This window comes from Lampetra planeri, chromosome 43, assembly GCF_965212315.1.
Source record: "Lampetra planeri chromosome 43, kcLamPlan1.2.h2, whole genome shotgun sequence".
NCBI lineage: Eukaryota > Metazoa > Chordata > Hyperoartia > Petromyzontiformes > Petromyzontidae > Lampetra > Lampetra planeri.
Window position 1 is genome coordinate 6,506,652 of NC_136149.1, and position 24,180 is coordinate 6,530,831.

The 24,180-nt window shown below is 50.1% G+C and overlaps 1 protein-coding gene across 1 annotated transcript in view; it reads right to left on the bottom strand.

The window, feature by feature from the left end:
- Positions 1-42: 42 nt before the first annotated feature.
- LOC144732645 (DNA-directed RNA polymerase II subunit RPB2-like) overlaps positions 43-24,180 on the bottom strand; it is a 49,579-nt gene continuing 25,441 nt past the window's right edge. The window contains exons 10-25 of the mRNA XM_078614157.1: positions 21,484-21,670; positions 20,548-20,691; positions 18,961-19,100; positions 16,406-16,517; positions 14,299-14,453; positions 13,388-13,586; positions 12,325-12,493; positions 11,111-11,207; positions 10,492-10,586; positions 9,731-9,981; positions 7,695-7,784; positions 6,227-6,334; positions 2,731-2,844; positions 1,853-2,013; positions 1,071-1,266; positions 43-747 (exon numbers count right to left, since the gene is read on the bottom strand). Coding sequence (XP_078470283.1) covers positions 658-747; positions 1,071-1,266; positions 1,853-2,013; positions 2,731-2,844; positions 6,227-6,334; positions 7,695-7,784; positions 9,731-9,981; positions 10,492-10,586; positions 11,111-11,207; positions 12,325-12,493; positions 13,388-13,586; positions 14,299-14,453; positions 16,406-16,517; positions 18,961-19,100; positions 20,548-20,691; positions 21,484-21,670 — 2,308 coding nt within the window. The 3' untranslated portion in view covers positions 43-657. The remainder of the gene's footprint in view (positions 748-1,070; positions 1,267-1,852; positions 2,014-2,730; positions 2,845-6,226; positions 6,335-7,694; positions 7,785-9,730; positions 9,982-10,491; positions 10,587-11,110; positions 11,208-12,324; positions 12,494-13,387; positions 13,587-14,298; positions 14,454-16,405; positions 16,518-18,960; positions 19,101-20,547; positions 20,692-21,483; positions 21,671-24,180) is intronic.

Consider the following 24,180-nt stretch of genomic DNA (forward strand, 5'->3'; position numbering starts at 1 on the left):
CTCCCCACACACACACAGAGACGTGTAAACAACCCTCTCTGATTGAAAGATGAAACATTTTATTTAATGATGCTGCTGCGTTGGCAGTGGTGCACAAGCACAAATAACAAGACAAGTCGACACGCTCGTCAATAACGACTCAGTGTGGCCTTAAAAGAAGACAAATTTAGAAAATAGGAAACATCTTGGGCAATAATCCTTCATGGGTACATACACAGAGAGGCCTGTAGAGAGGCAGAGTGGACGATGCGAGTTGGAGACGGCACGTGTTTACGCCGTGGGGGCCTGGTGAGAATTATTTTAAATTGGTATTTGAATAGTCACACTAGTAGTAGCTACACAGTGGCATACACACCCTTCAATAATCAAGAAATATTACGACTGAATTAATTGTTTTACATTACTTGGCTCGTGTTTATTAGGATTGGAATTTGAACCGGTATGTTATGCACCCCTATTTAATATTTTAGTGAATCCCAGAATGCCCCTTGAGCTACTTGAGCCGCTCATTTTTTGCTTCGTATGTGTGTACGTGTGTAGGCATGTTGGACTTGGTTCGCAACGTACGTAGCCAACCGTGCTATTTAGACGTTCTCTTACGCCCAGCGCTGCGGGGTGGCTGTACGCGTGTGGTGTTTGTTGAGGGAGTGAGCGAAGTCAGGTGACCATCATCCGTGGTGCAATGCTCATGGACAGCAGCTCCTGGAAGAGCAGCTTGCAGGCGTAGGGCAGGCGCACCAGTGACATCTGCACATCGGGGGAGCCCCGAGGAGGCAGCGGGATGAGACGGGAGACACATCGTGCACGTACGCGTGGACTCGATTATCGTGTAAAAAACCACCAACAAAACTCAAACACATTCGTCAAAAGGAAGTGTAGGTGGAATCCGATGGACAGCTGTCGCGGTAACACACGTGTGCATGTCTATAGTTATTGAGATTGAGTTGGGAGTGAGGGATTTAAAAAGGGGAGATGCCAGATTGAGTTGGGAGTGAGGGATTGAGAGGGGGAAATGAGAGATTGATTTGGGAGCCAGGATGGCGACACGAGTAGCCGGTGGCGGCGCTCACCTGGGTCTTGTTGCGGCAGGCGCGGCACTCGTAGGTGTGCGTGCGCGTGTTGGCGATGGCCATGAGGCCGCACAGGTTGCACACGTGCACCTGGTAGGGGTCGGAGACCTCGAACAGCCGTTCCTGCAGGAACTGGGCGGCGCCGTGCGCGATCTGGCAGTCTCGCTCCATCTCGCCGAACCTCAGGCCTCCGTCCCTGCGCGGATGTGAAATGCGAGGCCTCCGATTGGCGCGGTTGGCTGCGTATGGTATGTATGTGTGTGTACGTTGAACTTCTTTCGCACTGTACGTAGCCAACCGAAATATATAATCGGAGGTGCGGGGGAAGGACAACAAACTAAACACAACAGTTTTAAAGAAATGGGTCTTCAATATAGATTTAAAAGTACATAGCTCCAGTGGCTTCCTAATATCGGAAGGAAGAGCATTCCAGACGGCTGCAGAAGCGTATCCGAAAGCGTGTGATGCGATGACTGTCTTTGTTTAATGGTTAGCCAACAGCCGCTGCTGCGAGGATGACCGGAGTGTGCGTGATGATTTTTTAAGTAGATAGTGACGATGGTTAACACTGCCTTGTAACAGACACGTTATGACGGGATAACGTTTTGGGCCATATCCCTTTCTTCGGAGGGTAGAAGGGGCCAGCGGTCGGGACCGTTGCCAACTCAACGCTTGTGGCGCCTAGTGCTGGATGAAAGAATGAACTGACGGATGGACTGATGGACGGACAAACGAACTGACGGACAGACGGGCGGGCGGGTTGACAGTTTGCATGTACGCACCGAGACCTCCCCTCCATGGGCTGTCGCACGAGGATCTGCACGGGGCCCCGGGCACGTGAGTGGATCTTGTCGTCCACCATGTGCTTGAGGCGCTGGTAGTAGGTGGGGCCGATGAAGATCTGAGAGGTGATCTTACGGCCTGTGAAGCCATTGTACAAGACCTGCACAATGGCACAAACAACAAGGCCATGGTACTAAACCTGAACACCAACACAACAAAGATTCCCTGTATAGCCTTAACACACTGTTGGGGCAAGTGTTGTTACCGAGCAGCTGTGAAGGCCGACAAGGCATACTAGGGGGTGGGTAGCCAGCATCAAGCCCGGCCGCCTTTATCTCCCTAGTGCTGATGTTTACACACCGCATCAGGCACTCATTTGAGGCCGAGTCAAGAGGCCCATGACCGGTTCAGATAATTGTCACTGAAGTTGACCATGAGCGGGAAATTTATATCTTGACTTAAAGCTTTCGTGACTGCAGGAATTCATATTCTTTGGGTCTTTCGGTAAAGTCACGTAGATAGGTTCAAAGAAGATTTAAAATATTACAACAAAAAACTACGATGTTTTGATCACAACGCAAGCAATCATCATCAGGATGACGATCACGACTTTATCGAAAGACCCAAAGAATATGGAAATTGATAGCAGCCAAATACTCTACACACATGTTTCTATATATGGAGGGAAAAACCGGAGGACCCGGGAGAAAAATCCACATGACCACGGGGAGAACATGCAAAGACCTAATAAACAGCAGGCGTCAAGGTCAGGATCGAACCCACGATCTCCTGAATACCAGGCGAGGTAGTTAACATCTAGCCACCCCACGTTGACACGGGGGGCCCATGCGGCGCGTGCGAGCGCACCGTGGCCTACCTCGTTGCCGCGGAGATGGTAGCCGTACTCCTGCAGGAGGTTGGATACCTTCTGCACGTTCACCGTGTCATTGAAGGGCGTCGCATCCCCGATCTCGCCCTTGTTCGCCGACACCTGGATGGGACGGTCGCAAACCCCCGCGGCACGCGGTCAAAGACGGGCGTCAGGGGCGATGCTCGTGCCCACAGCCCCACGGCGGCGGGGAGGGACACGCCGCCAGTTCAGGGACCATGCCGCCGTCGAGGGCAGGGGTTCTCAACCGGGGGTATGTGAGGTGATTTATAAATGTTACATCATACGTGAGAGTCATTGGTAAATAAGCATTTATGAATCTGCTAATATAAAAAAACTACGATATAATTTAAATCCAAATGGTAAACTATTACGATATAAAAGACCGTTCTAAACTCGCTGATCGTAAATGTGGTTTCCAAGAGTAACCAGCGAGCATGAACAAATGACGTCACGCATTCAGGGCATCTGTTGATTTTGTTTTTATTTGTTCGCAGTGCCTAGCTAGTTAGGTGTTCCGCCCCACGGCAGATATGGAGGTGTGTTTACACAGGAACTTCCTGATATGACGGTGTTGAGTTTGGTCACGTGACCAGGAAGTTACGAGTTAAGGGTCTCTCAGTCATGAGGCCAGGCAGGGGTGTCAGCCATTACACAGAGTACAAAATGGAGGCACAATTAGCATCTCAGTGAAGACGGGTGCATCTGTTCATTGCGGGACTTTAAGAAGCATTGTCTGTAAGTTCGTAATTGTTCTTATAATACTGGGAATGCTATTATAATATTAGGACTGGCATTATAATGCTGTAAATGCCTTTATAATGCTGTTAAATTGCTATGATTAATATGGGGCCTAGTTAACAACGAAGCCTGCCACTTGCATTATTGTGAATGTTATTTGTAGTTGCATAAGTCGAGCCAGACTTGTCCCCACGTAACTTTAGTGCGTTCTTGAGACCAAGGATGAAGAAGTATCTCATCCACAGTTCAGTGTTATATGCAGCACTCTACATTCAGGCTGCAGTATGGTGATTACACAAAAGTGACCTTATTTAACACAGATTATTATCTTGTATAGCTAATGTAGGTGCCTGGTCCATCTATTGTTGAGATTCATATTATCTAAAACAATGTTATGATGCTGCAGTGTTCATTAATTGTATTGATATTGCAATTATTAACAGATGCTGTATTTTGTGCTGTGTTTTTACATCAGTTTTACTTCGTTTCATTCATTAAATACGTTGGAGTTGGATGTTCAACCTGACTGAAGGTTTATTGAATGTGAGGTTAACTACTCGGATAGTGGTGCAACGCAGCGCACCGTGAGACCGAGACAGCATACCACACAAAATGGGCAATTGGTTAAAATATTGATATTCATTATTCATACATTTGCTTCTCAGAACCATGTTGGGTCAGTTGAAACTTAAATTCAGTAGCTAAACAAGGATTAGAATTGCTGGTGTAGGGTTGCCACCTGGCGTCCGGGAATCGTTTACAATGGCATCCGTCGATTTACGAATGTTCCATTTATGGGATTTCGCGTTCACGCAATTGACAGATTATGGACAGTTTTCGATAAATTGAATTGAATTTCCACGTGAACGAAATTTCACAGACCACCTGCCACGAGATCATCAAACAACAAGCAGCACCCAGGATGGCTCCGTCGCCATCCTTCCATGACAGCGTCATGGTGTCCCTGCGGTGCCACAGGAACCGACTCCACATCGCCTTGCCAGGCATTCCAACATGCAACATATCTTTTGGCGAGCTCCCGGAAAAGGTTCATTTTTGCTTAAAATTAATTATTTTAAAATCATTTCAATGTTTATGTTATGATTTTTACGTTGTGATAAGTGATATAGATGAACATGTTTCGGTTAGGAGTAGGGTAAATCGTTCCGATTCACGAAATGTTGTTTTCTATGTGTTTTTTAAAGATCGCATCCCTTTCGTAATCGAGGGATACCTGTACCGAGACTTGGTACCCATATTGCTGTGTTGAACTGTATTGTAGTAAACTGCACAGTGTTGATAATTGACTTATGCTGATTGAGCCATTTGTTTGGGTTTGGTCTCCAGTGGAAATAGTGGTGATCCTACCTCTCTCTCTCACCCACTCAGTCACTCAGTCTCCCACTCACCAACTCACTCATTCATTCACTCATTCATTTTGCAAGTCACTCAGTAACTCATTCACTCACCCACCAACTCACATGCATTACCACCTGTCCAGGAATAGGCATCTTGTGTTCAGGTGACAATAGATTTAAACTGAAATCTGGAGCTGGTACTGTAATGAACCTTATTACATTGTACTGAACAGATCTGAGAGACCTAGGGTTTGGTTTGTGGAAAAGGTGACGACCCTACACTCAGCCTTGATTTGAAGCTTTCGTGACTGCAGGAATCCATACTCTGTGGTTCTTTCAGTAAAATCACGTAGATAGAAAAAAATAATAAAAGAAAACACGACCTTTCGTGTGTGTTGCGACCGAAATGTATTTTCTTTTATATATTTTTCTATCTACGTGACTTTACCGAAAGAACCATTCACTCGTTAATTTTCTTCATTACTCAGCAACCCACTCACCCACCCATTAGGGTTGCCACCTGTCCAGATTTGGCATCTGTGTGTGGGTGGCAGGAAGTGATTATTATCGAGATCTCGGTACCGGTCTCTTGACGGCAGGATGTTATACAGCTCTGATTGTTGACCAAATGCTGAGCGATATGTCTGGGTTTCATCTGTAGTGGAAAAGATCATTCTCCTAATCTCCATGGACCTCCATCTACATGGGATGATTTTGCGATTAAACATTTGAATCGTCGGCTTTTCATATTTCTAGATTCGGATCCTTTTTTTGGACTTTCAGATAATTTGCATAATGTGAGTGATGTCAGGAAAAGTGCTAAACTCAGGCATTCCACTAAACTGGACGTATACTGCCACGAGTAACACACCCGTCTTTTAACGTTGTTTCACATCTCAATATTTAATTGGTCAGTGGTGAGACTTTGCCACTTTTCTAAAGCAAAGCCCGAGAAGCGTCTGTCGAATAGCATCATAAACTTAACCCGTTCTGAAACGTCTGCAAGTTGCAGGGCGAGTGGTGTCCCGTTCCCCGCTCAATGTCGGATCGCGCAAGTGGCTAAGCATTCATTTTATTTAGAAAGGTGTCGCGCCGTTGTTTTTAAAGACGTTGTATTCACCACAGAGAACTGAAGTGACGCGACCGCACCCTACAATAGCTGGCGCCAAACTGTGCAATACGCCCCTCCCGCATGGCCTTGTGGGAGCTTCGGTACCGATACATTTATTTCAGTTGAGTTTTTCTTATGGTTTCGTTTTCATGATGTACGTCATCGAAACGGAATCAAAACCGATGATGTACACGTACGTCATCGGAACAGGAAAGGGTTAACAACAGCAAGCGGATCACAGAGCCAGGCTTGGTGTGCATGCTTCGTTGCCCACCTTCCCCTGAATGCACTCGATCATGTGCCCGATGGTCATTCTGGAAGGGATGGCGTGGGGATTAATGATGATGTCCGGAGATAGTCCTTCACAGGTGAAGGGCATGTCCTGCACACACACACGGCCAGCAGAACCCCCTCGGCGCGATCACTGCTCCTACTGTCTCGACGACAACAATAACGACGACAGCAACAACAACGACGAGAACAACAATGACAACAACAACACGTGGCGGCTTCAGCCATCACCACAGCCACTCATTCGGAGAGGACATCGCTTGCAGGCAGTGCCGGGATACGCCGGTACACCAAACCGGCACTTCCCAGACCACCACACGGGAAGTGCGATACTCCTCACAAAGGTTCCCATTCCTGTTGCGTGGAGCTTCCTGCGGAGGGCAAACGACACAAGTCCTCGTGGGCTGCCGCACGACGAAACATCGCGGGCTCCCTCGCCGATATTTCGACCGCCATTCACAGGAATTGCGACGGCACCAGCAACCGAGGCCGATCTATGCTCCGCGAACTCTAAAATGGTCAACACTAGTACCCCAAGCGGCGATGACTGCAAGCGGTAAACCCTGCACTCCCTGAATCACCACCACACAGTGGGCAGCGGGCAAAGGAACGCGGCCACAACGCTAAGGAGGGGCGACGCAATCCAACGATGAAGGGGGGGGGCAAGCGACTTGTGACTAGGGGAGACTACCCCTGACCGACCAGCCAGCCACTAGCCCTACTCTTAACCAACTAGCCATCCAGCCAACCACTAGCACTAGCCCTAACCATCCAGCCATCCAGTCAGTTACTACTCCTGACCAACAAGCCAACCAGCCAGCCACTCGCTCTCTCCCTGACCCGAACCCTCCCCTAACCCCAGCAGGGTCCCAGTTTAGGGACCAGGTGGCTGCAGACAAAGGCTTCAATCAGATAACGCGAGATCAGAGAGGGGGACGAGTTACAAGGCCGCTTCCACAGATACCCTGGTGCCCGGGTGGGAATAAAGTTGGACAAATATTCCCCGTATAGCCAGTACCACTGTTGGGGCAAGTGCTGTTAGCAAGCACCTATGAAGACTGGCACGGTACACGAGGGGGTGGGTGGCCAACACCATGCCAGGTCGCCTTTGGCTTCCTAGTGGTGATGTTTACACATCGCACCGGGTACTTGTTTAAGGCCCAGTCGACCTAGGGAAGGCCCAAGACCGGTTCAAATAATCGTATCTGATGGTGGCCATGAGCGGGAATCAAACTCGGCACACCAATTTCGTAGCACGGCATGCTAACCAATATACTTCCACTCCCCACAAATCTGGTCACATGCACAACGCGCACACACACATGTACACCTACCGGATTATAAGACGAATCCCTCAACTTTTTCTATGAAACACAAGGGAGGTGCAGGCGGGTAGGGGAGGGGGAGGGGATGTTTTGTAAAGCAAAGAAGAGGCCCCCCCCCCCACACACCTCCTGACGGTATTGGATGCCGCAGGTTCCCTTCTGCCCGTGCCGACTCGCAAACTTGTCTCCGATCTGAGGGATGCGCACCGAGCGAACCTGCGGGGACATGTGAAGAAGGGGAGAGAGCGGTGGGGGGTCAGCGGGGGGTGACAGAGTTGCCACAACTTGTACCCTCGTGTCGATCGGGTGGTGACGCGGCCCGGAGGCGGCTCCTTTGACGCTCGTCGCAGAGGTTTGCAGTTTCGAATCCAACGGCCGCACTGGTTATTACTGCGGTCGTGTAATTACCGTAATTATACTTTGTGCCCGCGGCACCACCACAGGAAGGAGGGTAGAGTGTAGTGGCAAGATGTTAATTACCTCACCTGGTACACAGGAGGTCGCCTGTATATGTGGAGTTTGCATGTTCTCCCCGTGGTTGCGTGGATATTTCTCCGGATCCTCCGGTTTTTCCGTCCACATTTAGAAACATGCGTTTAGAGTATTTATTTTCACATGGTAAGCAATTTCATTAAGCTATCATTTGTGGCCAGGTCGCTTCTGAAAAAGAGCTACATAGCTCAGAGGGCCTTACCTGGTAAAATAACAAAAAAAATGTTTAATAGTTTAGTTTAGTAAAGCAAGGATAGAGAGAAAGGGAAGGGAAGCGATGCTGGGAGGGAGGTCCCCAAGACGGTTGAAGAGGAGGCCACGGCTCAAGATGAGCAACAGGAAAGGGACGAGGAGAGGAAGGAATGACGGTGCCGAGGTGTCGGGGATGAGAGGGTAGTGATGACGATGTGAAAGGAGGAAAGAGAGGGAGAATAGAGACAAGGCGAGCAGAAGTGAGCTGCACAGAAGAGGAGTGGCGTCTGTTCTCACAGGGGGCGGTGGCAGGGAGTGGGGAGGGATTCAGAGTGGGGGTGGCCTCACGGAAGTCACGTGGTTTACGAGAGGAGGCTTGAGCTGGTTAATTTACACAGATTATACTCTGCACCATCTTCTTCACAGTGAACGTTAAAGATCCTCTGACGTAATTCGCAAGAGTAGGCCATTGTGTGCCGGTGTCAGGGTCCACATTTGCAAAACTCGAAAATTACAGTTTACTCAATTGAAATCACACACAGCAGCAATCATCATCCCCTACTGGCAGCCTAAAGCCCCAATTCACTCTTACAAATGAGACTCATCCTCGTTTCTTATTGAGTTCTCACCTGGAATAAAAAAAACATGATCACACATCATATGTGATCATGTGCTTCACTAGGAAGGTATTTAAGAGGGATGTAAAGGCTCAGTAAACACGCCAATGTTGGGCCAACGTTACACCTTTACTTGCGCAGTTCCTTGTATGTATGTTGAACTTGAGAGGCACGTAGAACGCTCGGTATAGGTACATGCGGGGCACTGGGTAAACATGCATGTACATGTATATATGTTGAACTTCTTTTACACTGTACGTAGCCAACCGTGCTAATCGGAGGTGCGGGGAAAGGACAACAAACTAAACACAAAAGGCAGTTCTAAAGAAATAGATTTTCAATCTACATGATTTAAAAGTGCATATCTCCAGTGGCTTCCTAATATTGTAAGAAAAAGCGTTCCAGATGGCTGCAGAAGCGCATCTGAAAGTACGCGATGCAGTGACCTTCTTTGTTCGATGGTCAGCCAAAAGCCGCTGCTGCAAGGATAAGTTCGAGTGATGGTTTATACTCCTTGACGAGATCAGGCAAAGGTATTGTAGTTCATTTGTGTCAAGCCCTTTGTGTGTAATGAGTGCGGCTTGACGTGTGCATGCAAGATGTAATCTACCACATTTCTGGATTATAAGATGCTCCAGAAAGTAAGGGGCACCCAAGACCTTGGGGTTATTTTGAAATACAGGGTTGCTTTATAATCTGGAAAATACGGTACTGCTACGCAGAGCCGTCTTCCAGAACATGATTCTTAGAATGTCTAAAACACGTCTTCCGGAATACGCACCGCCAACTTTTCTGTTCAAACACCTGGAAACGAAAGCGCGTGCCTCGAGGCTTCGGGGCGTGCGCATGCCACACCCTCACCCGAATCTTGGTGAACTTGTACCCATCCTGGTTGAGGGTCACCATCACCTGGTCCACGATGCCGGTCTCGCTGCTGCGCAGGAAGGTGCTGGTGTCGCGCTTCACGAAGCGCGTCGCCACCGAGTCCAGTTCATCGTCCGTGACCGGCAGCGACGCCGTCTTGCCAATGATGACGTCGTCGCCAGAGACGCGCACGCCCGGCGAGACGAGCCCATCGTCATCCAGCTTGTCGTAGATCGCGTGGCGCATCCCTTGCGACCGCCCCCATCACATCCACACGTCAACGCTCGCCACGTTAACGCTCGCCACGTTAACGCTCGGCCAGCCCCTCACAATACTCAGGTAGCCCCACCCACCACTTCGGTAGTCCTACCCAGACTTGTATAGCCATGCCCACTCAGCCACTAGCCCCGGCCACACAGTGAGTGGACCGGCACCTGGAGCTTTCTGACGTTGGCCCCATGGGCTACGTCTATTCCACTGCCAAGCTGGCCCTTGTCTGTGTCATAATGCATTCTTTTTTTTTACGTTTTCCAATATATCACCTGGAACATCTCTTCAGATGCAACAACTCATTGGCGAAGGTGTCCAGGGTAGCCGAGCAAGAGACCAGAACATTTTGTAATTTTAAAAAATACTTGAGGATGGTAGAACAGTCGTTCTGATACCGGGACTGTCCCGGCCACGCTGGTCCATGAGGTAGCCCCATCCTTACGTGGCAAGTGCACATGAAGCACACAGAGTGTACGGTTTGTACTGACCCTGGCAGGTCTCTCTCGTGGGCTTCTCAAACACCTCCTCCTGGTCGTAGCTCCTCTTCGACTCTTGGTCCGTGTACGAGCGATAAAACACGGAGCTGCAACGTCAGACCAGAAGAGAGAGTTTTTCTCGTTCAATGAAAGCGACACGCTGGTGTGCATAAAGTTCTACAAACCTGGTCACTCACTCGGATTTCCACATGTCTGGGTTCGACCCGGGCAGTCTGGGACTTGGCACCTGTATCCAGGTGGCAGAAATTGATTTGTATCGACATCCGGTATTGTGTAAAAATGTTTTTTTCGGTATTCGCAATTTGTCACCTGCGGCTACACACCGTGGGAAGTAGAGTCCAGGATGTAATAGATTGGAAAAGAGAAAGAATGAGAAATTAGAAGAAAAGGGTGGGAAAGGAATGGAGAAACGGGGGCACAGGGTCAGGAGAGATGAGGATAGAGAGGAGGAAGAGGCTGCATCAGGGTCTAGATCCACGTAGCCAAAACCGTGTCCACAGCCTCACGCATAATGAAGATCGGTTACAGCATTCATAGCAATCGTGGCGGAGGTTCCTGTGCGTTCCTCATCTTGCCAATTATAAAACGATGCTGCTTCTGCTGTTCTTACCGGAAGTATCCCCTTTCCACGGCTGAGCGGTTCATGATGATGGAGTCTTCCTGATTGTAGCCCGTGTAGGAGGCGATCGCCACGATGGAGTTGATGCCTGGGGTGGGGGGCAGCAGCAACAGCAGCAACAGCGACGATAGTAGCAGCAGCGATAGCAGCAGGAGTGATAGCAGCAGCGATAGCAGCAGCGAAAGCAGCAGGAGTGATAGCAGTAGCAGTGACAGTAGCAGCAGTGATAGCAGTAGCAGTGACAGTAGCAGCAGTGATAGCAGTAGCAGTGACAGTAGCAGCAGCGATAGCAGTAGCAGAGATAGCAACATCAGCAGCGATAGCGGCAGCATGGGATCAACGTGAGCGGTGAGACATTTTATTGGCCCTGGGGGTTGAGAGGTGCACGCTGCACGGTGAACCAGGCGACTCGGTTAACCTGGTAGCCCGGTGAACCCGGCCGATTCTCCGCTACGGCTCACATCGGTGGTGAGTAAAGATGTGACGGGTGTGAGCCGTTCCGTGACGTGGTGGAGTTTCAGGGCCTGCGATTTACGAGTTTGTTAGCGAATGTCTCATTTTTTGGTGTAAATGCGCGAGGATTTCTCCCATCGCTGACAAATGTGTAAAATCACGAAGACGATACGTCGTGTCCAGACGCGTGTCGTTAACGATAGTTTTTGGGGTTTTAATTTTTTTTCTCATCATTTGCCTTTCATGCTTTTTAAAGAAAACGCATTTGTGCCAACAATAGCAGCAGCGTCCGATGATGCCACGCGACGGCACTTTTGGTGGGGGAATAGCACTGGACGTGGCATCGCGATAGTGACATCACTTCCCATGTGTCCACGGTTTTATTTTTGGATCATTCCAAAACGAAGCCATGCTACTCTCAATTTACGGAATTCTTCTTCCGGGATCAATTGGAAATTCTGCGACAAATCTCCGTCCTCCTCTCTCCCCGACCCCTAGCACGGAGGCACCGCACATGCCACCGACATGGAGAGGCACTAGGGCAGTGTCCGTCACTCATTTTCGGGGGGGGGGGGGCGCTTTCACCGATAAGACATCAGCGAGGAGGGCCGCCACATATTTGAAACAGTTGGGTTCGACAGGCACGGTGATGGGGTTGTCTTCACATTCGTGTGTTATCAGGGCGGCCGCACGTCAGGGGCCGCACTAACAGGCCACCGGTGGCCCGCGGTGGTCGGGCGTCGCGGCCGTACCTGCAGGCAGCTCTCGGAACCTCAGGTACTCCATGGAGCGCGTGGTGACGAGTGGCTTCTGCGGGTAGTAGAGCACGTGTGCCAGCGTGTCCATGCGCACGTGGTAGTTGGTGATGTACACGCCCATCGCCTGCTTGCCCATGGCTGACTGGTACGTGTTCCTCGGGGACTGCACGGAGGAGCAGAGGGGCAGTCAAGGAGGAAACGGGGAGGAACTGAAGCGGCGAATGTCAGAATTTGGGCCGGTATCTTTACAAATGCCTGGTCTGATTTTTAGTCCCAGTCCGTCACTGGTCATAACCAGCAAACTGCTATGTACTGTTGTTGAACTTATTTTGTACCGTACATAGCCAACCGTGCTAATTTTTGTGTTTATACTCTCTGGTTGTTTTTGTGCTTAGTTTGTTGTATATCCCACGCACTTCCCATTAGCACGGTTGGCTCCGTACGGTGCGAAAGAAGTTCAACATATATTACACACAGAAGAAGCCACCGTCGGCAGACCATGCGATGAGGGCACCGCTTGAAATGCTTATGCTGGAATTCTGTGTTGTGACGCAGAGAGAGCGTTGCCGGAGGGGCGTGCAGTGTAACGCTGCCTCCTTTAAGCGTTGACAGCTGGCTCAGTGGTCAGGGGGCTGAGATCCTGGCTTCAGATCTGGGTTTTCAGCCACACAACCACAATTAAACAACCGCGTTCTCAAGTGTAGTGAGTTTATGGTCTCAGCCCATACACCAATGACTGCACACACAGTCACATTAAATTTGGTTCTGCGCTTAATTTTGTGAAAGATTCCACCTTCGCGATTGTAATGTGCGGTGGCGGCCGGGTATCTGGTTGTGGCTGAGTGGCGATGTGTGGTTGTGGCTGGGTATCTGGTTGTGGTTGTGGCTGAGTGGTGATGATGTGGTTGTGGCTGAGTATCTGGTTGTGGTTGTGGCTGAGTGGCGATGTGTGGTTGTGACTGGGTATTTGGTTGTGGTTGAGTGGTGATGTGTGGTTGTGGCTGGGTATCTGGTTGTGGTTGTGACCGGGTAGTGAGGTGCGGTTGCGGCCGGGTACCTGGTTGTGGTCGGGAAAGGGGATGATGGAGGCGCACACGCCCAGGATCATGGCCGGGTGCACCTCGCAGTGCGTGTAGGTGCAGCAGTAGGCCACGCCGCGCTCCTGCAGGTCGTCGGGGCTCATGGCAATCATGGCACTCTCCTCCTCCAGCGTGTCGATGTACTCCACCACGCCGCTCGCCACCAGCTCCTGCCAACTGAGACCAAACGTGCCCGCACTCTACGCCAAATTCACCAGGAGCCAGAATCCATCCCATCAACGTTGGTCCAATGGTTTCAAAGCACGTGTCAACGTTGGCCCAACGTTGACATGTTTACTTGGTAATCACCACGGCTACAGGAGTAGAGTCAATCAACCCAGCAGATTACTCAATTAGGCATGACACAAATATCAATCATCAGCCCCTGCTGGCAGACGAATACCCCAGGTCACTCTTGGTCTCTTGAGTTCTTTAAAACTAATCTATTTTTATTTTAATAGATAAGGCCCACCGATCTATATTGCTATTTTTCAGAAGCGACCTGGCCACAAATGATAGCTCAACGAATTGGCTCATCACGTGAAAATTAATAGAAAAATACTCTAAAAACATTTTGATTTTAAATGTGGAGGCAAAAACCGGAGAACCCAGAGAAAAATCCACGTGATCACGTGGAGAACACGCAAACTCCAAATAAACAGGCATCACGGTTTGGATCGAACCCACAACTTCCTGTATACCAGGCGAAGTAGTTAACATCTCATCGGGTTAAACTAAATAAACTTGGTCCAATATTGGGCCCAGCCCAGTCCACCCCACCATGCCCCACCCAGCCCCACCCCAACCCTGCCGTTGTAACGACACTGTGGGCGCGTGTGCGGGCGCGTGCATCCGTCCGTGGGAGGTGGGCAAGGTGAAAGACAGGCACCTGTATCCGTTGTACTCGCGCTCCTTGAGCTGCTCGATGTGTCTGCGCTTGAGAAGCAGCCGCTGCTTCTCCACGATGAGCAGCGGGCGGCAGATGCGGCCGGCGTCCGTGTGGATACGGATCTCCCGCTCCCGGATGTCGCGCACCATGGACACCTGGGGTGGAGTTCGATCCATGTGGTGACTGAAGAGGGCAGCCCACGCGATTGTTTGCGCGCGGCCACTGCCTGCTGAAAGGCCTCTGACTGGAAGGGGATTTGGCCTACTCTTCCCAGGAGAGCAAGTCGTCTTGAAAAAGGTATGCATGTGTACTTGGTACACATTCTAGACGGTTGGGTAACAGCCACCGTGACCTCTTAAAAGCTTATCAGAAGATATCTCAACTCCAACAGAACCAAGAGTTAACTCCCTCCCCTGGTATACAGAAGGTTGGTGGGTTCGATCCTGACCCTGACACCTGTATATTTGGATGTTTCATGTTCTCCCCGTGGGCGTGTGGATTTTTCTCTGATTCCTCTGGTTTTTCCCTTCACATTTAGAATCAACACCCTTTTAGAGTATTTTGCTACTGCTATACATGTCCACATGATGATAAGCCACTCGCTGAGCTATCATTTGTGGCCAGTTCTCTTCTGAAAAAGACCTATCTCGCTCAGTGGGCTTTAACTGGTAAAATAAAAAATAGTAGATAGTTGATCTCAATTCTCGGGACCACCAAGGGTGCCGTAACCATCGCGGTTCCAACTTCTTTGTGTGACCAACAGTGAATTATGTGAAAACCACTTGAAATGAGTCAGGTTGTCAAGTATTTCCCGGTCTAACCCTAACTTACCATCACGTGATAAACAAACGCGCCCACTCATCACTGCTGCAGCAGTACTAGCGGTAGCGGTATTGTTGTTGGAGAGCGATCCACACCACGTTTAACAATCGGGTACAAATGAACCATAAAACCTTGCTGATCTCGTCAAGGAGTATAAACCATCACTCGAGCTCATCCTTGCAGCAGCGGCTTTTGGCTGGCCATCGAACAAAGAAGGTCACTGCATCGCGTACTTTCAGATGCGCTTCTGCAGCCGTCTGGAACGCTTTCCCTTCCAATATTAGGAAGCCACTGGAGCTATGCACTTTTAACTAATCTAGATTGGAAACTAATTTTGTTAGAACTGATTTTTGTGTTTAGTTTGTTGTCCTTCCCCCGCACCTCCGATGAGCACGGTTGGCTACGTACAGTGCGAAAGAAGTTCAACTTACATACATATACATACATCAATGCAGATGTTGCGCCATAACAAGGCGCTGTAAGTCGCTTTACCTGCCACCACGGTCACGGGGTTAAACCCCCATTGGGTGGCCCGTGACCGGAGGTTGACACCCCAGACCCCCAAGGGCTGGGGGCTGGGGGGGTAGAGACCGCCCACCGATTTTAAGACCCTTTAGGATTTAAGGCCTTTCAACACCTTCCAGAAGGTTCTGGAGGGGGGGTCATTAGGGAGGGGTAAGCCCCGACCTGGGGATAAAAAGCAGGCCCTCTGAACCAACTCAAACATGAAAACATCCAAGACCTGAAGACTGGACCAGCACCCGGGGACCCTCAACCGAGGCTCTTGTCAGAGCCGGGTTGTAGCGGAGCAGTGGTGGGACCCGTATCCTGGCAGGGTCGGGTCGGTCTCGCCTCCCTTAGCGGCCGTGGCAAGGGACCTGGGTGTAGAGTAGCCCGGTGTGTGTAGGACACACTAGAAGGGAGGCTGTACCTCCCTTAGACTATCAGGTTGAAGGAGCCGTATCCCTTCATTGCCTCCAGAAATCGTCTCCATGTAGTTAGTTAGACACACAACACATGTATTACCAGAGCATATTTGTTTGCATGGTTTTTCACAAGTATGTGCGGTCAATGCAGACTTTATGCCTTGCAAAAAGTATCCATTTGGTGTTTGAACAAATGAACACCTGTTTCATTACCAGAAAGGGTAAAACCTATTCTGATTTTTCGTAATTTTTGATCCTGGAAAAAAGGTACCATAGATATATATATATATGTACAACATACATGTCCATACATGTTCACTACCCCGTACCCCGCACGCACCCGTACCGAGCGATCTCACCTCGGACACGATGATGTCCATTTGGCGGCGTAGCTTTCTCAGCGTCGTCATGAGCTGCTCGGGGTCCTTGTGTATTCCGACCCAGCATCCGTTTACAAAGATCTTGGTTGCACTGCAATCACAAATGTCAAATTACATGTCCATATTTCACCGCACGATCAATGAATGCAATCGGCATCGTGAAACGCGAGATATATTTACACGCCTAAAAAAATGTAAGTACCGCTACAAGTTTTGGACGTTCACTCAATCCACAATAGGTGGTGTTGCGTGCTACCAGACAGGCACAACAAGAGACAAAGATCCCCCGTGTAGCCTTCACAGACTGGTCGGGCAATTGCTGTTAGCGAGCACCTATGCAGGCCAGCTCCATGCTCGGCCGCCTTCGTCTCCCCATTGCTGACGTTTCCACTTTGCGCTGAGTACTCATTTGAGGCTGAGTCCGCCTAGGGGAGGCCCAAGGCCGGTTCAGATAATCGACACTGATATTGGCGGTCTTGAGCAGGAATCGAACTCGGATTGCCGGATTTGTAGCGCAGCGCACTAACCGCTACATTACTGCTCCCCACAGAACCACACACAGAGGCAGGCAGACACACACAAATATACATACAGTCAGTCAGGCATAGACATATACAGTGAGGGAAAAAAGTATTTGATCCCCTGCTGATTTTGTACGTTTGCCCACTGACAAAGAAATGATCAGTCTATAATTTTTATGGTAGGTTTATTTGAACAGTGAGAGACAGAATAACAACAAAAAAATCCAGAAAAACGCATGTCAAAAATGTTATTAATTGATTTGCATTTTAATGAGGGAAATGAGTATTTGACCCCTCTGCAAAACATGACTTAATACTTGGTGGCAAAACCATTGTTGGCAATCACAGAGGTCAGACGTTTCTTGTAGTTGGCCACCAGGTTTGCACACATCTCAGGAGGAATTTTGTCCCACTCCTCTTTGCAGATCTTCTCCAAGTCATTAAGGTTTCGAGGCTGACGTTTGGCAACTCGAACCTTCAGCTCCCTCCACAGATTTTCTATGGGATTAAGGTCTGGAGACTGGCTAGTCCACTCAGGACCTTAATGTGCTTCTTTTTGAGCCACTCCTTTGTTGCCTTGGCCGTGTGTTTTGGGTCATTGTCATGTTGGAATACCCATCCACGACCCATTTTCAAGGCCCTGGCTGAGGGAAGGAGGTTCTCACCCAAGATTTGACGGTACATGGCCTCGTCCATCGTCCCTTTGATGCGGTGAAGTTGTCCTGTCCCCTGAGCAGAAAAACACCCCCAAAGCATAATGTTTCCACCTCCATGTTTGACGGTGGGGATGGTGTTCTTGGGGTCATAGGCAGCATTCCTCCTCCTCCAAACACGGCGAGTTGAGTTGATGCCAAAGAGCTCCATTTTGGTCTCATCTGACCACAACACTTTCACCTAGTTGTCCTCTGAATCAGTCAGATGTTCATTGGTAAACTTCAGACGGGCATGTATATGTGCTTTCTTGAGCAGGGGGACCTTGCAGGCGCTGCAGAATTTCAGTCCTTAACGGCGTAGTGTGTTACCAACTGTTTTCTTGGTGACTATGGTCCCAGCTGCCTTGAGATCATTGACAAGATCCTCCCGTGTAGTTCTGGGCTGATTCCTCACCGTTTTCATGATCATTGCAACTCCACGAGGTGAGATCTTGCATGGAGCCCCAGGCCGAGGGAGATTGACAGTTCTTTTGTGTTTCTTCCATTTGCGAAACATCGCACCAACTGTTGTCACCTTCTCACCAAGCTGCTTGGCGATGGTCTTGTAGCCCATTCTAGCCTTGTGTAGGTCTACAATCTTGTCCCTGACATCCTTGGAGAGCTCTTTGGTCTTGACCATGGTGGAGAGTTTGGAATCTGATTGATTTATTCTGTGAACAGGTGTCTTTTATACAGGTGACAAGCTGAGATTAGGAGCACTCCCTTTAAGAGTGTGCTCCTAATCTCAGCTTGTTACCTATATAAAAGACACCTGGGAGCCAGAAATCTTTCTGATTGAGAGGGGGTCAAATACTTATTTCCCTCATTAAAATGCAAATCAATTTATAACATTTTTGACATGCGTTTTTCTGGATTTTGTTTTATTATGTCTCTCACTGTTCAAATAAACATACCATTAAAATTATAGACTGAGCATTTCTTCGTCAGTGGGCAAACGTACAAAATCAGCAGGGTATCAAATACTTTTTTCCCTCACTGTAGTGTAAATATGCAGATACACAGACACAGAAAGACACAAATATATACAGGGAGACAAAGACACATACACACACACGTATAGTGTACATAGGCAGACACACAAACAGCAAGACAGAGACACAAACACATAAACAGAATTGCACACATCCAGATAGGTAAACAGATGCACAGAGAACTAAAAGACCATGCTCTGGCCCAGTCTTTCGCACCCTCGCCATCACTTTGAGAGAGCTGCCTCTTGCTGGCCACTTGTCATTGCGGGCCTTTGGGGCCTGTTGCTGAGCAACCGTGATGGGGAGCTGGGGGGGGGCGCACGACTCACTCTGCGATGGCCGACGGGGAGATCTCCTCGAGGTTCTCCATGCTCCACTCCTCCAGGAACTCGAGGATGGGGGAGGGCTGGGAGCCCACCGAGATGTAGGCCATGAGGGCCAGGTTCTTCACGAGCCCCACGGCATGGCCCTGCGCGCACCGCACACAACCCCACACGACCACTTCATCGTCATAACCACCAAACAACTATGCATGTACATTGGACTGTTTTAGCACCGTACGTAGCCAACCGTGCTTATCGGAGGTACGGGGGAAGGACAACAAACTCAACATAACAATTAGCACGTTTGGTTACGTACGGTGCAAAATAGGTTTTACATAAATACATACGAACTGCACGGTTACAAATAATCCACGCCTCCAGTTTACTGGCTGGCTGGGCTCCTCTCTGTTAATAAAATAATAATAAGTATTTACCCTTTCTGGCAATAAAACAGGAGTCCAAATACTAACTAGAGACCTATTGCAAGGAATCTAGTCTGCATCAACCACACGTTCTTGTGGCAAACCATGCACACCAACATGCTGTGATTGTAATATATTGCATTGTCCTTGAAACTGACCTACCACCAGAGAGAGCCTTCTGTATGGCCTTGTCTCGTCAGTGCCAGACCAGAGAACGCATATACTGCCATTCGCCACTAAGTGGTGGCGGTGTCCCCGCAGTGTTTGTACCAGGCTAGGTGCACTGTTAGGTCATAACGTGGAGGTGTCGGAGACTCGCTGCTGGTAGGTCACGGAACAGACCCAGTAGGTGCCATGGGTTGGCTGACTGGGATGACTGGAAGATGAAGATGCACCACCTGTGCTCCCCCTAGGCCACCTCTCTGCGTTTTAGCTGCCCGGCACTCCGATTGTTGTTGTGAGCGTCGCTCCTCCGTCCTCCGTTGCTGCTGGAGAGCGACTGACCAGTAGTGTCCTTCACGAGTCTCCTCCACAGAAGCCAAAGGTGACCCAGGTGCTATGAGTTCACCGAGATGAATGGCAGATGCACCACGTGTCTCTCACTCTCCTGTTCTTTGAGGCTGAGTCGACCTAGGGGAGGCCGAGGACTGTTTCAGGTAATCGTCACTGGTGTTGGTGGCCGTAAGCGGGAATCAAACTCGGGTTGTCAGGTTCATAGCGCAGCGCACTAACCACTACACTACCACCCCACCTTCAACAACAACAGCCGTCATTCGCCGCTAATTTGCGGTGATGTGACCACTGCGCGTGAGCCAGGCCCTGTGTAATTCTAGATTTGAAGCTTTCGTGACTGCAAGGATTCATACTCTTAGGTTTTTTCGGTAAAGTCACGTAAGTAAAAAAAATTATTAAAAGATAAATAATAAAAATAATAGAAGAAATAATGACTATTTTATTTCTATTATTTATCTTTTATTATTTATTTTTTACCTACGTGACTTTACCAAAAAAACCTAAGAGTAGGCTATGTGTACTTTGAGGCTACGTGAAGTGTCGAAGGCTCGCTGGTAGGAGATCACGGGACAGACCTAGGTGCCATGGTTTGACTAAGACACACACAAGCACACACGTGTGGATACACGGACGCGCATGCGCATGCAGGCACACGAACCTCTGGAGTCTCGGCAGGACAAATCATTCCCCACAGGGTGTTGTGGAGCTGCCGCGGTTTGGCCAGCTTGCTGCCGCGGTCGCACGGAGAGTTGAGGCGTCGCAGGTGAGACAGCGTGGAGGCGTACGTGAGCCGGTTGAGCACCTGGTCAACCGACGCCGGACGCACCGCGGGCACATTAAAAACTGAGGACTTCATTATTCCAGTCGTGAATGGCAATCGCCGTTTGATTTGTGTGTTTAAGTCGATGGCGGTGGCTCACCACTGCTCTACGAAGCCAGAGACCCGAGTTCAACATTGCGGACACGGCTAACATCGGTGGCGAGCGGTGTCCGAACCGGGGGCCTGGGGTGCCTCCTTCACCACACTCGCACTGGAGTGGCGCTGTCATGGCACGTGTGGATTTTTCACCGTCTGCTGCCATGCTGAGCCGGAAAATCAAAACTCCGATATGCCGGCTCAGGGCCAAGTAAGGCCAGGGGGAGCTGGGTTATAATAACGCGTTGATCACGCGTGTAAGACTTGAATCGGCACGACATGAGGACGAAGCATTGCCGCGCCGCCTACGTGCTCTTCTCAACTTGTTGTGCATTGTCAACGGCACGGCTCGGCTCCTTTTTCAGTGGAAAAACAACGTGAGCCGCGCCAGGGTTGGCTCGCGCGGCCCCAGCGCGGTTTGGTTTGTGCCAGTGGAAAAAAGTAGGTGCCACGGTGGCGAGATGTTTCTCTGGCTCCTCCAGTTTTTCCCTCCACATTTAGAATCAACATGCATTTCGAGTATTTGGCTGCTATAAATTCCTGCATAAGACACTTTGTTGAGCTGTCATTTTGATAGCCACGTCGTATATAGTTAAGTGAGCCTTATCCGGTAAAGAAAAAATAGTGACATAGTTAAGTGGCGAAGGTTTTTGCGGCTCAATTTGGCAATGCCGGCACCTGGGAGACGCCCGCACGAGCCTGGTGAGCCTTCTTCTGGTCTCCCCAGTTTCCGGTCGCCAACGAGTACTTGAGTCCGTCCGTGATGATCCGAGTCTTGATGGCAAGTTCGAGGTTGAAGTCCTTGCCTCGATCGATAAACTTCTGAGCATATATTCGGACCTCTTTCCCCAGAGTTTTAAACAGCCTAAAGTGCGCACAAATACAAAGAGAGATCCCCGGAAAGCCTTAACAGATTGTTGGGGAAATTGCTGATACCGAGCACTTATGAAGGCTTGTTGGTGGGTGGCCATCACCCCTCCCAGCCACCTTTGTTTCCCAAGTGGTGATGTTTACACACTGCACCAGGAACTCATTTTAGGCCGAGTCGATCTGGGGGAGGCTCAGGACTGATTCAGGTAATCATCACCGGTGTTGGCCGTGAGCGGGAATCAAACTCCTGTCGTGCAAACCGCTGCACTACCCCTGCCCCAGCATCTCCGATTAGCACGGTCGACAATGTACGGTGCAAAAGAAGTTCAACATGCATACGTACATAACAACAACAACAACCGCCATTCGCCACTAAGTGGCGGTGACGTCACCACGACGCTTGTGCCAGGCCATGTGCACCCTGAGGCCACGTGAAGTGTCGAACGCCCGCTGGCAGGAAGTCACGGGGCAGACCCAGGTGCCACGGGTCGACTGACCGAGATGACCGAGATGATTGGCTGATGCACCACCTGTGCCCCCTACTGTGCCAACTTGCTGTGCTTTAGCCACCCGGCGCTCCGCTCGTTGTTGTGAGCGTCGCTCCTTCGCCCTCCGTTGTTGTTGGAGGGCGACTGCCTCCAACTGCCCAGTAGCGTCCTTCACGAGCCTCCTCCACTGAGGCCGATCTTGACACCGCTGGTACCAGTCATCGGCAAGTCCACTCAGCTCCACGTCCTCCTGTACCACATCACTCCATCTCTTCTCTAGCCGGTGCCGCGCCCGTTTAGCCCCCTCGATCCGGCCGAACAAAAGCTGTTTAGGCATGCGGTGGCTGGGCATGCGGGCTACATGACCCAGCCAACGCAGCCTTGCCTGCCGGAGGAGCTCACTGATGGGACTTTGCCCAGATCTTTCAAGGATTTGTGAGCTCCTCACACAATCCAGCCTGGTTAAACCCAGGATGGATCGTAGGCAGGCCAGCCTAAATGTTTCCAACCGGCGAAGATGCTCCACTAGGGGGGTCCACGTTTCGCAAGCGTAGAGAAGGGAGGGAATGACCGTGGCCGAGAAGACCTGAAGCTTCGTGCGGAGCGACAGACCAGGTAGCTTCCACACAGCGTTACGCAACCGATGAAAAGATATTGCCGCTCGACTGATTCGGAGTGAGACCTCTGCTGATAAACTGGAGCCGGTCATAAGCACACTGCCCAGGTATGGGAAACTCTCCACTCTCTCCACAACTGCCCCATCACCGATTGAGAGTTGTGGGGGTGGAGTGCCCGATGGTACAAAATACCCAGGCAGGTGCTTAGTTTTGGTGGCGCTGATGGTAAGGCCCCACCTCTTAGTGGCACGCTCCAGTCTCAGCAGCAGCGTCTCCAACTCCTCTTCTGAATGAGCAGCTATTACCAAATCATCGGCATACATAACGTGGTTGACCAATAGGGAGCCATCCCTTGATCGCACCCGGGCGTCGATCAGCCTCCCATTATATCTGTACCAAATGGTAATTCCCCCGGTACAGCTATTGAAGGCTTCACAAACTACGCAGTCGAAATAGATGTTAAATAATGTGGGAGCCAGAGGACATCCCTGTCGCACCCCAAGGTGTACAGGGAAAGGCTCCGACTCCCGGCCACGTAGTTTTACCCGGGCCCGCTCACCATCATGAAGGTCCTTAATGATCGTGAGCAGAGGGTCAGGGACTCCGAAAGCACGAAGAACAACCCAGAGCCCAGTCCTACTGATGGTATCATAGGCCTTGACCAGGTCAATAAAGCAGAGATGTAGGTCTTTTTGGAATTCCCTACACCTCTGCTGTAGCAGACGGACAGAAAATATGGCATCTGTGCAGGACCGCCCTTTCCTGAAACCGCATTGGGGCTCCGCAAGCCTCTCCTCAGCGTGCCTAGCAAGGCGATGTTGAATAATCCTTGCCAGGACCTTACCCGGCACACTGAGGAGTGAGATGCCCCTGTAGTTGTTACAGTCGGTACGGTCCCCCTTCTTAAAGAGGGGGACCACCAGGGCATCCTTCCAGTCCTGTGGAACCCGTCCAGTGGTCCAGACTGTTGTTATGATGTCATATAGGGCAGTCTGTGCACAAACGCCACCCTCCCTCAGCATTTCGCTTGGGAGATCATCTCTGCCCGGTGCCTTCCCTGGTCTCAGACTCCGGATCGCCCTCAGTACTTCCTCAACAGCCGGTACCTCAGCCAGCCACTCACAGGGGGTGACCTCTTCCAATATTTGAGGCACCGCAGCCTCAGCAGGGTTATCCCCACTTTGTGCCATGATGTTTTCCTGGCTGAGAGATTTTCCCTCCCCCAGGACCTCACAGAAATGCTCAGCAAATCTGCAAACCTGTTCCTGGGGGTCGGAGATTGGATCACCGTTTTTTCCTCTAATGATGGTAATAGGTGTGGCGCTGCAGGTTACTTTTTTGATGGAGTTAAATAGTGATTTGTGATCGCGGGCCACTGAGGCAGACTCCATCTCCTCAGC